At 38.0% G+C, this 12,681-nt stretch overlaps 1 protein-coding gene across 3 annotated transcripts in view; it reads left to right on the top strand.

The window, feature by feature from the left end:
- LOC120424938 (broad-complex core protein isoforms 1/2/3/4/5) overlaps positions 1-12,681 on the top strand; it is a 137,097-nt gene that overhangs the window by 87,687 nt on the left and 36,729 nt on the right. For all 3 annotated transcript variants that reach the window (XM_052706161.1, XM_052706160.1, XM_052706162.1), the window contains exon 3: positions 11,969-12,216. In XM_052706161.1, coding sequence (XP_052562121.1) covers positions 12,031-12,216 — 186 coding nt within the window. In that variant the 5' untranslated portion in view covers positions 11,969-12,030. The remainder of the gene's footprint in view (positions 1-11,968; positions 12,217-12,681) is intronic.

A 12,681-nucleotide genomic window follows, 5' to 3' on the forward strand; every position in this document is an offset into this window, starting at 1 on the left:
AAGGTCTTTTGATTACCTATCCAACGACAAGTCGCATGATAGATCCGGACAACGTTTTCATCGAAATATATGAGATCCGGCCTCCAAAAAGTGCATAAATAACACTTAAGTGCTTATAACTTTTGATAGGGTTGTCAGATCTTAAATGTTTTTGACGCATTGGAAAGGTCTTTTTATTACCTTTCTAAAAATATATAGCATGACGGGTTTTCTTACAAAAACCACCCTTTTTACAATCTTCCGGACTTTTGTTAAAATCGTTTTTTTAGCATAACTTTTGAAGTACTTTACTAAACTTCATAATTTTTAATAGGGACTTATGGGACCCCAAGACGAATCGAATGAGACCAAAACGGTCCAAATCGGTTAAGCCAATGCTGAGATAATCGAGTGCATATTTTTTGGTGTACAGACCCACATCCCTACACACACACACACACACACACACACACACACACACACACAGACATTTGCTCAGAATTTGATTCTGAGTCGATATGTATACATGAAGGTGGGTCTAGGAGGTAAAACTAAGAAGTTCGTTTTCTGAGTGATTTTATAGCCTTTCCTCAGTAAGGTGAGGAAGGCAAAACCCTGGATTTCTTCCAGTTGTGTACTGCATTTTTTCATTTGAGTGAAAGTAACATTGTATAGAATTAATTAATTAAATCAAAAGTGATGAAAATGCATATATAACATTTACGCAAACATGAGCAAAAAGGAATACTTAAAAAGTATGCTAGATTTATAGTTATATATCAACGTCATCAGTTTCGAATTATGCGTAAGTGTCCTTAGTGAGCAACAAACTAACACAGATTTTGTCGTTTTCATGAAAGAACTTACATCGAATTGTTCGTAGTATTGTTTCGTTTATTCAGTGACAAATGTCAAATTTAATAAGATATTATCAAAACCGGAAACTGGGGTGACTTTGATAGCCCGGGGTGACTTTGATAGGTTTTTCAAATGCCCGTCAAATTAATATCTCAACATTTTTGAGAATTTTGAGTATGTAAGCATTAAGGGATAGCTTATTGTCGAACATATATGCAAAAATGTGACTGTTACACAAATTTCTATCCATGTCACCCCGGGCTATCAAAGTTACCCCAGTTTACGGTACCCCATTTCATATTTAGTTTTTTTATGATTGTTACGAGAAATGAATATACTAGGCAGTATTTTCTCAAAGTTTCGTGCTACCGTCAGTGGGGGTGACATTGGGTATGGGATTGGGTCAAAGTATTTTTTACGGATTTTTCCATTTCTCAGGTTCTTCTCGATGAAACTGAATTCTGTTAAAATGGTTGTGTAGGGGACACCTTAAGATGACTTTGCTGAAAATATCTTGTTCCTAGAACAAATTCCGTCATTTTGACAGCTGTCTAAAATTGAGGTACGTTTTTGGGAAAAAATACTTCTCGAAAAATCCACTTTTTAATATTACCCAAATGGTTGAAAATCTCTACTCCAATTTCTTTTTGACCTAATGCCACCCCCTCTAAGGGGTGAGATTGAGACAATTTTCGAAAGATTGCCATTTAAGGGAGAGTTCAATTTTATTTAATTTGTTTTTGTTATTGATCATTAATCAATTACGAGAGCTGTATCGTTTTTTGACCCATAGTCAACCCACTGATGGTAGTTGTTGTTGTTGTTAATTCATTTATTTCTGGCAGCTTTAACCTTCCCAATCTTCATTCGCTGTAGTAATTAAATTGCTCTACACTTCCCCTGATCACATAAATGTCACATATGCATTTTCATCGTTTTTGAGTTATTAATGCAGATTGGTTTAAAATCGTGTGCTCTTTCAGAAAAGCCCACAACATCCAATACTTTGTTCTAGACATCAGGAGGAAATCCTTGTTTGCGAAAACTTAACACGTGTGTGGGACAAACTTCGAATGCGTTTTTCTCAGCTAGCTGTTTTTGCATATGGGACATTTATGCGAACATGGGCAGTACAGAACATGTGCAATCGAGACTCGATTATCCGAGGTTACGATTGTACAAAGATTTGAATAGAACTTCGGATAATCGAATCGGGAGAATCACTGAAGTGAGAGGCAATCACGCTTACCACTACACTACTGAAATTTTCCGAAGACTTCGTATAATCGAATATGAACTGGAATGCAAAAATGGAAGGCATCTTTTTTTTAAATTTAAATGAACATAAATTGAATTAAATTTATTTAATTATAATTGGTATTTATTTCAATTGGAATATAATAAAAATTAAAGGTAAAGAGTATCGAAATTTGTTAACATAAATTATTGTGTGCTTTCTTTAATAATTGTGATAAGAATCCCTGCAAACTTAATACACAGCCACTGCTGCCCCCTTTGATTCTGGATTCTGTGCAGAATTGCAATATTCTGCGGTACGAGAATAGACCTATTGTTTTATAAAATTCTGTTCAAAATCTTACTTTCCTGTCCTTCTGGAGTGTATTATAGTATAAGATTTTTTTTTTTTGGATTACGGTATTTGTAAATAACCCCCGGACAAATCGAAATCATTTTTTTTTTTTGAGGGGGAGGCATGTGCACTCCACCTTCACCCCCTGGTACCGCCAGTGATTATGAGTTTTCTATGCAGTAGGGCATATAAAATAAAAAAGTATCCTAGATCTTGGCCTGCAAAAATTGACGGCACGTTTTACAGCGCTGTTGATCAATTTAATCAAAATTCCTTTCGGCATATTAAGCATTTATAAAACATATGTAAATGTTACGCTAAATGGTTCCATGTGAAAAAGGAAAAGTCATCGAAGTTTCTACAAATGTTTACTTATATTTGTTACGGAACCAGCAATCCATTGTTGAACATAATCATAGCTTTTTTCATTTTATTAACGTGTTTTTTAAAGGAGGTTACGCGCAAAAGCTTTACAGAATTTTAATATATTTTGTTTAAAGCGCTAAAGTTTTTTTTATTGAAAAAAAAAAACAAAAAAAAACATGGGAATGGATTTCAAACAGATATTTTGATAAGATTTTACAATAAAATAAATCGCGAACAAAAATAAAATGCTTTCATTATTATTCAGGATGTAAAAAATAGGTAAATTTTGCGAGCATTTCAGGGCATGATCCTCTGGGTGTACTGAGCTCGAATCCCATATATGAGCTTGATTGGCTGTGACAGGACCTGGCGCTTCGACCTTGAAATTTAAATGGGATTTTACTTGTAACCCTTTAACGATTATTGCATTTTTCAAAAACCTCATGAACTCATAGTTTGTGTTCCTGGGAACAACTTCGTGAATGATTCGTCAAATATCAAAATGTTACAGAATTGATAACACCGCCGCAACTTTTTCTTCAATCTTCTGGCATTACTTTTAAAATCTCTGTAGAAACTTAAAATATGGTGTCTTGCATCCTATACGCGATGAAAATAAAGCACCCCGATAAACATAAAACCGTAGAAACCCAAATTGAAAGTTATTTGCCGTCAAGATTAGTGTAATACTTTTCGATACAAGTTGCTGAAAAGTTTACTTTTCAGCACTCAAATGGATGCTGAAAAGTACTTTGAAGCACTATTATTTTTGGTGATCAAAAACAGGCCGTTTTGTCATTCGAACATGACAGAAAAACAACGTCCTCAAAATATTTGAACCACGACTCAGACGGAAAAAAGGAAAATCTAATGCGCGATGCAGATTTCAGTCATGGCACGCAACCAAGTCCACACTAAGTCTTTAGTCGCATCATCTACAGTCGTAGTACACACACTTGGCATCTAGGAGCTCAGCACAGACGGACGGAATGCAAATAACCAAACCCGTGTGTGTAGTACCAGCCAGTGTAGTGAGTGAACTAGAGAGAGAGTCGATGTGTATATATAAAATACCGTCTGCATGCATATGTGAAAAAAAGAAAAGGCAATCGACCGTTTGTCCGACACTGTCACTGGGTTAAGGTGAAGGTCACATAGTCTCTCTATGCTTGTTAGCAGCGCGTTCTTGCACGCTTCTAGCGCTGAACCAAGCTGAGCCGAGCTTGAGCTTGTTCTGTTCTGTTGGTGTGCCTCTGTTAGAGGCAGACGAGGACTATGTATGTTTTTGCTATTTTGATTTGAGCAGAATTTGTTGTGTGCATGCAACACACTCTGGAACCATCGTCACATCGTGGAGCATAGAATAGACACAACGCAAACAGCATATGTATGTTATGGTTTTATGTATATATGAGCTGCGAAAGTAGTATCTACTAGAGCACGTTGTATTGCGAGCATAGTAGTTTTTAGTATACGCAATGTTTACATCATCGCAAGATCGATTCAACTGTACAATATTTTAAACTTTAAGCAAATAATGCTTTGGAAAATATGATTCAAGCGATAATCAAACTTTTTTGTCCAACGATTATTTTCTATGCCAAACCGATACTTTTGTCGGAAGTTGCTGTTTTTAAATTCGTGCTAAAACGTAATCCATTTCAACGAATCATCTTGACAGTAAACTTTACGCAGTAGGCTTGGCCATTGGAAAGAAGGAATCTAGAGTTTTAATCGAAAAAGTGCTGTAAACATAAGGACTAAACAAATCTATGGAAACAAATCCAACCACCATTTTGTACCAATGAATCCTTTACAAAGATTGAAGAAGTTAAGGAGAAACACAAAATTAGTAACAAAAAGATCACGTATGTTAAACAGGTTTAGGATCTGTTCCGAGTTTATCTCTATTTTTCGTGTTTCACTTTTACAACAAACTATGTCCCGAAACATTACCTTGTGAAACGTGGTATAATTTCTATTGTTAAGCCAATTATTAACATTCCAACGCCCAAGGCTCCAAAAAAGTTGGAACGGTAACTTCAACTCGCTGGTTCTCGGGCATAACTCACCCAATCAAGATGATTCTTTTTTCCAGTGATTTGTTAGGATGTCTAGATGATCCTAGAACTTTGCAGAACTCAATTTGATCAAATCTGTAATTTTTGCGATCAAAAACATCGTTCCAACTTTTTTTTTCGCGTGTAAAAAAAAATCGCCTAAAATTCCCGCGAAGGCAGTCTTTTTGAAAAAGTTGGAACGATGTTTTCGGTCGCAGAAATAACAGATTTGTTCAAATCAAGTTCTGCAAAATTTTAGGATCATCTAGACATTCTTACAAATCACTGGAAACAAGAATCGTCCCAATTGGTTGTGTAATGCCCGAGGACCAGCAAGTTGAAGTTACCGTTCCAACTTTTTTGGGAGGCTTGGGCGTCCGTGTAAGTTGGACATGCGTTGGGCGTTCCAGTGTTAATTAGTTACAGTTGGTAACGGTACCTGAATTGAACATCAAATTACTGTTGAGGCAACTTACCAGTTGTCTTGTGAAACGTGATGTGAAAAACACGCAATCAACGAAAAAGTGACAACAATCATACATTGGCAGCATTCTTCTTGGTAGCATTCTTCTTGGCACCATTGCACTGCAATGCATTGAAACATCAAATACATTAAAGCGGTCATGCCTACTGCGTAAAGGTAAACGCAAAGATGAAACGAAGTGGTTTTAAGCATGAATGTTCAAACAGCAATACAAAGTAGAATATACGCGGGATTAAGAATTTGGCCCACGTTTCTAGTTATTAACGCATTTTTTTTCATTAGAGGTACGGGGATGGGGTCGGTGATTGTCCACTAGTGTGGTCCAAATTCGGGCTTTCTCGGGGCTACCCCCTAAAATCAAAGATTGACCCATCACTAGGCTAAATTCCAAATTTGAGCTCATTCTGACCACGGGAACCTTCCTTCTAATCGCTTGATGTTTGTATTGGAAAAATCGTCAAAATATATGGAGAAAAGCAACAGTTTCAGTTTTTTACATGTTGAGGGCGCAATAGTCGTCCAATCTTTATCAATTCTCAGATGTAGGACACGCATGGGTCAATCTTTGATTTCAAGGGGTAGCCCCGAGAAAGCCCGTTTTTGGACCACCCTATTGTCCAAAGCTGAAATGATTGTCCAATCATTGAAATCTACAAGTTTTTGAACTTTCCTTCAAAATATCGAATTATAATTAGCATGCAAAATTGTGCCTACAAATTTATTGTTTTTCACTAAAAACAAAATGATGCGAATATGCTAGTTTGAAAATTTCAAGGTGCTCTAACCTTAGTGTAAAAAAAATTACGAATTCTTTTGCATTTGTGCTTCATAGCCCTTCGACCAAATCCCAGGTTGTCCTTTGGAGCCCAGCATAGAGGAATACTTGTGGCCAGTACTCTCGAAAGAAGTCGGTGAACCGCGTGCACTCCTAGATCGAGAGAGACCATTGCAACAAGCATGTGCTGCTATATATACAGCCAGCAACGATAGCAAACGACGAAGGCAAAAAGCTCGTATGTTTGCCTGCCACTTTGGGACTCATTCGTCGTTGTAGGGAAAGGGGGGGGGGAGGTTGGAAAAGCTCTCTCGCTCACATATGTTGGTCGTCCTCAGACGGCATGTTTGCTTCCTGTGCACTGTGCATTGGCACACACCACACAAAGAGCGAACCTCGGAGAAGGATATTCATGCATACACAAAACATACACATGAGCCAAGCCAGCACAAGTCGGTCGGTCCGGGTATGTGCTATGATTATTTTGCATCACACATCAAACCACCAACCACCACCACCCTCGGGCCACAAACTAACACTAGAACACACGCTGAGAAATAGTTTTCACTTTCTACTTGTTGACTTGTTGTTGTCGGTCACCGGCACACGAACCAACCAACCACCCGGCCAAGCCCAGACCGGCAGCCGGTGTTGGGGGTGTGTGTGTGTTTGTAGGAATGTTTTCACTTTCCATTTCAATTCTTGCCTTCAATTTTCCGCTTTCTGAAGTTTACGGGTATTTCTGAATTTATAAATAGATCCTCCTCTATTTTTGCGCGCACGCTTTAAGCTGGTTAGAATGGTTTCACTTGTGTGATAGATGTAGAGGATGCACTTTGCTTTTAATACTACATCGCTCTCGTTCAAGGTCTCATCACACTTTCAAGGTGCTTCCGATGAGTGGAGGTTTTGATGGTAGTAACGATCAAGAAAACAGAACACATGTTTTGGGCTGTAGACAAAAATGACTAGAGCTCAACATTCAAATAAAAACTACTGACCAAAAGTGTATAAATAAGCTACCATGCGTCTCCATCAATTCATTGCAATACTTCATCAGTCTCTGATTTTATGAAACTCTTATGACATATTTTGATATGATACGATACGATACGATACAGAAATCTTTAATGCTAACTAAATATGAAAACCAGCAAGCATAGTGCAAGAGCGCACAGAGGCATCGAAATATTGAAAGAAACTTGAAACGTAAAACATGACAAAAATTTGACAATATAATGCTACGATTACTTTTGATACTTTTTGCCTTCTTCACGTTACTGAGGAAATGCTATAAAATCACTCAAAAATGAACTTCTGGATTCGACTTCCTAGATTCCTCTTCACATATACATATCAACTCAGAATCAAAAACTGAACAAATGTCTGTGTGTGTGTTCGAATGTGGATGTGTGCACCGACAAATTGTCACTAAATTTTCTCGGCACCGGCTGGACCAATTTTGGCCATTTTTGGCCGCATTTGGTTCGTTTTGGGATCCCATAAACCCCAATTGAATTTTATGAAGTTTAGTTAAGTACTTCAAAAGTGATGCTAAATAAACCATTTTGAGTAAAGTCCGGAAGATTGTAATAAGAGTGGTTTTGTAAGAAAGATCTGATAACCCTATCAGCTATGAGCACTAAAGTGTTATAAAAAAAATTCTAGGATTACGGCAAACCGAGGTTCCCCTTGTAAAGAAAACCCATAGGGACTCTCATGCCAAATACCAGCGCATTTGGTTGAGAATTGGCGTGTCCCCGGCGAGTTGAAATTTACATGGAAATTAAAAAAAAAATCTAATTATATGCTCTACTGCATTGCCTTGGCGTTCTCGATTGCGAGATTCCTACTCGAAACTAGGTGTCCGAAGGCTTGATTGTTGAGGCAATTGCAAACCTCTTTTTACACCTTAGCTTCCATCCACCACGGGATTCGAACTGACGACCTTTGGATTGTTATTCCAACTGCCTACCAGCGACTCCACCGAGACAGGACCCAGGGAGACGACTACTACACCTGGACTGAGCTAGTAGTCCGGGGCCAACATTTACTTCCCGTCCGACGGAAGGCGTGATCAGACAAATCTCGTCTCGAAAAATGCCACCGGGACCGTCTGGGATCGAACCCAGGCCGACTGGGTGAGAGGCAATCCCGCTTACCTCACGGTCCCGGCTACATGGAAATTACTATGGGATTTTTTTAGATTATCGTTATTATACATTATTTGAGGTCGGATCTCAGATATTTTGATGAAAATGATGCCCGAATCCATCATGCAACCTTCCGTTGGATGGGTAATCAAAACACCTTTCCAACGAGTTCAAAGATTGAAGATCTGACAACCCTATCGATAGTTATGGCTACAAGAAGTTATATTTAAAGAACATTTTGTCACTGTCGTGCTATCTTGTCGCAAGTGCATTTTGGGCCAAATTGAGTTAAGAACACCGTGCAGCTCGCAATACCTCAACATTTAACCTTCACCGATCCCCACAATTTGATTTTAATCGATAGATAAAAACTCCGTGCGTTGTTGTCACTTTTCACTATGAAAGAAGTTTTAACCTTGACACACCCTAAAAATTGATGTAAAATCGACAACTGACCAAAGGGATTTCAGGTAAGAACGCGTTTGACATACATACAGGCACATCCGTGGAACTCTGAACAAATTCCTGTTCAAAAAGTGTGACGAGAGATCAGTTCATAACTGTTCTACGATAAATTTGTCCTGGATGATTTCTCAGCACACTACGATCTAATAAAAGAAAATGTATACCAGTGAGACTGACATTCGTAGCAACGAATAAGCATAAGCATAAGCATAAAGCATAAGCATAGGTGCCCACCCGCAGTTGCTACTCCGTTATTGACCAGGACCTCCAGAAGTTACATCCACGAGCCGTGGAAGATGAGTGGGTGCTATCTTTCCTCGCTTCGCAACTTCTCAAAGGCCCCTATCATGCTGATCAATACCGGCGCCGGCCACGACCAGTGGTAGGGTCACGGGGAAGTGGATGGGAATGTTAGTCCGATACTTGAGTGATAGAGACCGCCCAATCGACTGCTTCTCCGACAAAGTATCACATGAGTTTTGAGGGGGTTAGTAGATGGGTATGAGGTCAGGATTCACGAGTGGCAGTGATGTGACCATGAGCATTTTGTTTATCGGTTGAAATTTTTAAATCTTAGGCAGCCGGCTGCGGAAAGATAGATAATTGATTATTTAAAATGTTTTATTTTTATCGAACGCGTGCCAGCCGAGCAGTAGTGCTATGGGCTGGGCTTATCAGTATAATTTTACTGTTTTTACAATTTAGATAACGCGAGCAAATTTCAAAAATAGTAAATAAATGACGCTTTACTCTTCATAAAATCGATAGTTTGATGAGTTAATACTAAAACTGAAAGTTGGAATAAATTTTTACGATCATTTACGACGAAAATTATCGCGAAAAAACCGGACTGCGCGTCCCCAGAAGCACTGCACTTATGAAGGTATTATTCAATTATTATGACCAATCACCCCATGCACACAAATAACGACACAAAAGAGACGAAAATTATCGCGAAAAAACAGGACTGCGCGTCCTCAGAAGCACTGCACTTATGAAGGCATTATCCAATTATAATGACCAATCACCCCATGCACACAAATAACGACACAAAAGAGACGAAAATTATCGCGAAAAAACAGGACTGCGCGTCCTCAGAAGCACTGCACTTATGAAGGCATTATCCAATTATAATGACCAATCACCCCATGCACACAAATAACGACACAAAAGAGACGAAAATTATCGCGAAAAAACAGGACTGCGCGTCCTCAGAAGCACTGCACTTATGAAGGCATTATCCAATTATAATGACCAATCACCCCATGCACACAGATAACGACACAAAAGAGACGAAAATTATCGCGAAAAAAACAGGACTGCGCGTCCCCAGTAGCACTGCACTTATCACTGACATTCGTAGCAACGAATCAAAACAAACAAGCTCATCACGAATTGCACCTTTTTAACAATCAACTAAAAATTTAGTGAAATTGTGTTTCCGATTAACTGGCCACCCCGCGTTTTGTGTAACATCTTCTATAAACAACTATCCCAACCAGATTCCAAATTGAAAGTTGAAAAAACTTGGCCTGGTGGCATCAAGTAAGACAACGGAAGTGATCACTTGGAGGCACATTTAAATTGTATCGTTGAAACATTTTTTTCCAATAACTAACCTACCTTTTAAGCGAAATGTTTATTTCGGTTCAACTTTTATCTTCTTCGTACAAGAATCATACAAATAAAACTCGTACCAGATCCAACTATCCCCAACCACCGGAAAACAATCCTTTCAACTGGCGCTTCACCGGTTCTCGAACAAGCAATGATCACACAATTCGGACAAGCATTGATTTCTATTCGGATTATGTTTTTTTTATCGAAATCCGTTTCTTTTAGGACGCAATGGAATGTTAACGAAAATGGTTCCTGAAAATGGGCGGAAATTTGTAAACATTTGAAAATTGTTTTTTGCATGGCCAGCTACGAATTTGTTTTCTTTTATGTGTATAACAGTTTATTCCAGTTTCTATCAGTCAAGGGGTTTTAAAGTTGTGTTTCGAGTTATTTGTTCAGGCTGGAGAAAAAAATCGTGCTGTTGATCAACCCCTCGGTTATACCTATTATAAAATCTGTTATAAAAGTTGGAGCTCTCCACCGCTAGAGGCAGCACTGTATAAATCCCTCTTTTTGAATCTCAAGTTCTACCTATGTGATACAGGTCCGGCTATCGTAAACATTTGTAATTATGACTCTTGACTTCGGCAACCAAATTCAACCACATCTCGGGACAATGCTCAGAACGGCCAGCCAAACAAAATGTTTTTGTTATCGTTTTTGTTAATTCAAGGTTGTCGTTCTTTGCAAGTCCTTTTTGAAGATAATTCGTAAATTTTAAGATGATTTTAAATGGAGACAAATTAGGTTTGTTAAAGCGTTTTGACGTTTTCTCGGCAATATAAAAGGCGTATTGAACGAAATAAAAATAACTCTGATCGTAATTCCAATGCATATACAGCCCCTGTTCACATAAATGTTTCATATGCATTTTCATCACTTTTGAGTTATTGATGCAGTTTGGTTCAAAATCGTGGGATCTCTCAGAAAAAATTAAAACATGTAGTACTTTGATCCAGAAATCTGAAAAAACAAGCTAATGTTGCCATATCAGCACTTTGACGTTCAATTACAGCTTATAATAAGCTTTTTTGAAATCGAGTGATCAATAGCTCAAACGGAAGTGAGCAAGCAATGTTCTATCAACGGTTTCACAAAATCGGTTGCTCAAATAGTGAAAATCAGCAAATTGGATGGAGTTAGGAGCGAGTCCATAACCTGCCAAACATACGAGAATTTCCCCTAGCTTTATGTCTGGGACAATCTTCCCTTGCGTTTTTATATAGAGACTTATGAAAAAACCCAAGATGATTAAAGGGATTTCAAAATTTCGTGAATACTTCTGGTAAACTCATAGAAAAATTATTTTTTTTAGTTCTTTTGATATGTTTACATTTTTCTGCGTTGCTCAACATTTTTTTCAATTCCGTTTGTAAATACTTAATTTTCGTGTAATTTTAAGATGCCAAACTAAAATGGGGGAGCAATAGTTTAACTCAAAAATCCTATTCAATAGATCAATAATTTTGTGAGTTTTCAAAGTTTGACCCACTATCGAATTGTTGGTTATTATGAATTAGGAGCTAACAATAAATATTTTATTTATTTGTAATTCCAAGTACATTGACATTTCAATAATACTAACATCCAACTTATTCCTTCTCTTCCTCTGCGTAGGACTGCAGCACAGCTGAAAGCATTCCGACGGTGACGGTGAGGTTCGGAAAATAACCTGCACGATGGTGGACACACAGCACTTTTGCCTGCGATGGAACAACTATCAAAGCAGTATCACCTCTGCTTTTGAAAACTTACGCGACGACGAAGACTTTGTCGACGTGACGCTGGCCTGCGATGGGCGAAGCCTGAAGGCTCATCGCGTCGTCCTGTCCGCGTGCAGTCCCTACTTCCGGGAACTGTTGAAGGTGCGTATTTTGAAGAGTTGTTTTGATTGTAGTTATAACAGAGGAAACCGATATAGATGAATATTTTTTGTAATTGAAAGACGCACATTTTTGTACCCAAAAAAGTATAGGTCATCGCTGAAATTTTAAAGTTATCACAGTTTTAGTAAAAAAAGTACTACGAACCAAGTTTTTATTTTCTCGGAATGTTGCTAATGAACTCCTACCATTTTTGAGTATGTTTCGTAAAATTTTCCAAGGAATCCGATAAAAATATTTTCAGACTTTCACAGAAAAAAAAATCATGGTAATATTACATCTGGAAAGGGGTACATCTTTTATGTCAGAAAAAATGTGTAATTTTACCTCTGAAAATGTGTAATTTTAGCACTATTCTGGTGTAATGTCGCATTTTCAGTCTAAATTGAAGTGAAATTACATCATGAATGAGGTAATATTCAACCTTCTAAAATTACCTTCCAAATT

Source organism: Culex pipiens, chromosome 1, assembly GCF_016801865.2.
Source record: "Culex pipiens pallens isolate TS chromosome 1, TS_CPP_V2, whole genome shotgun sequence".
NCBI classification, from domain to species: domain Eukaryota; kingdom Metazoa; phylum Arthropoda; class Insecta; order Diptera; family Culicidae; genus Culex; species Culex pipiens.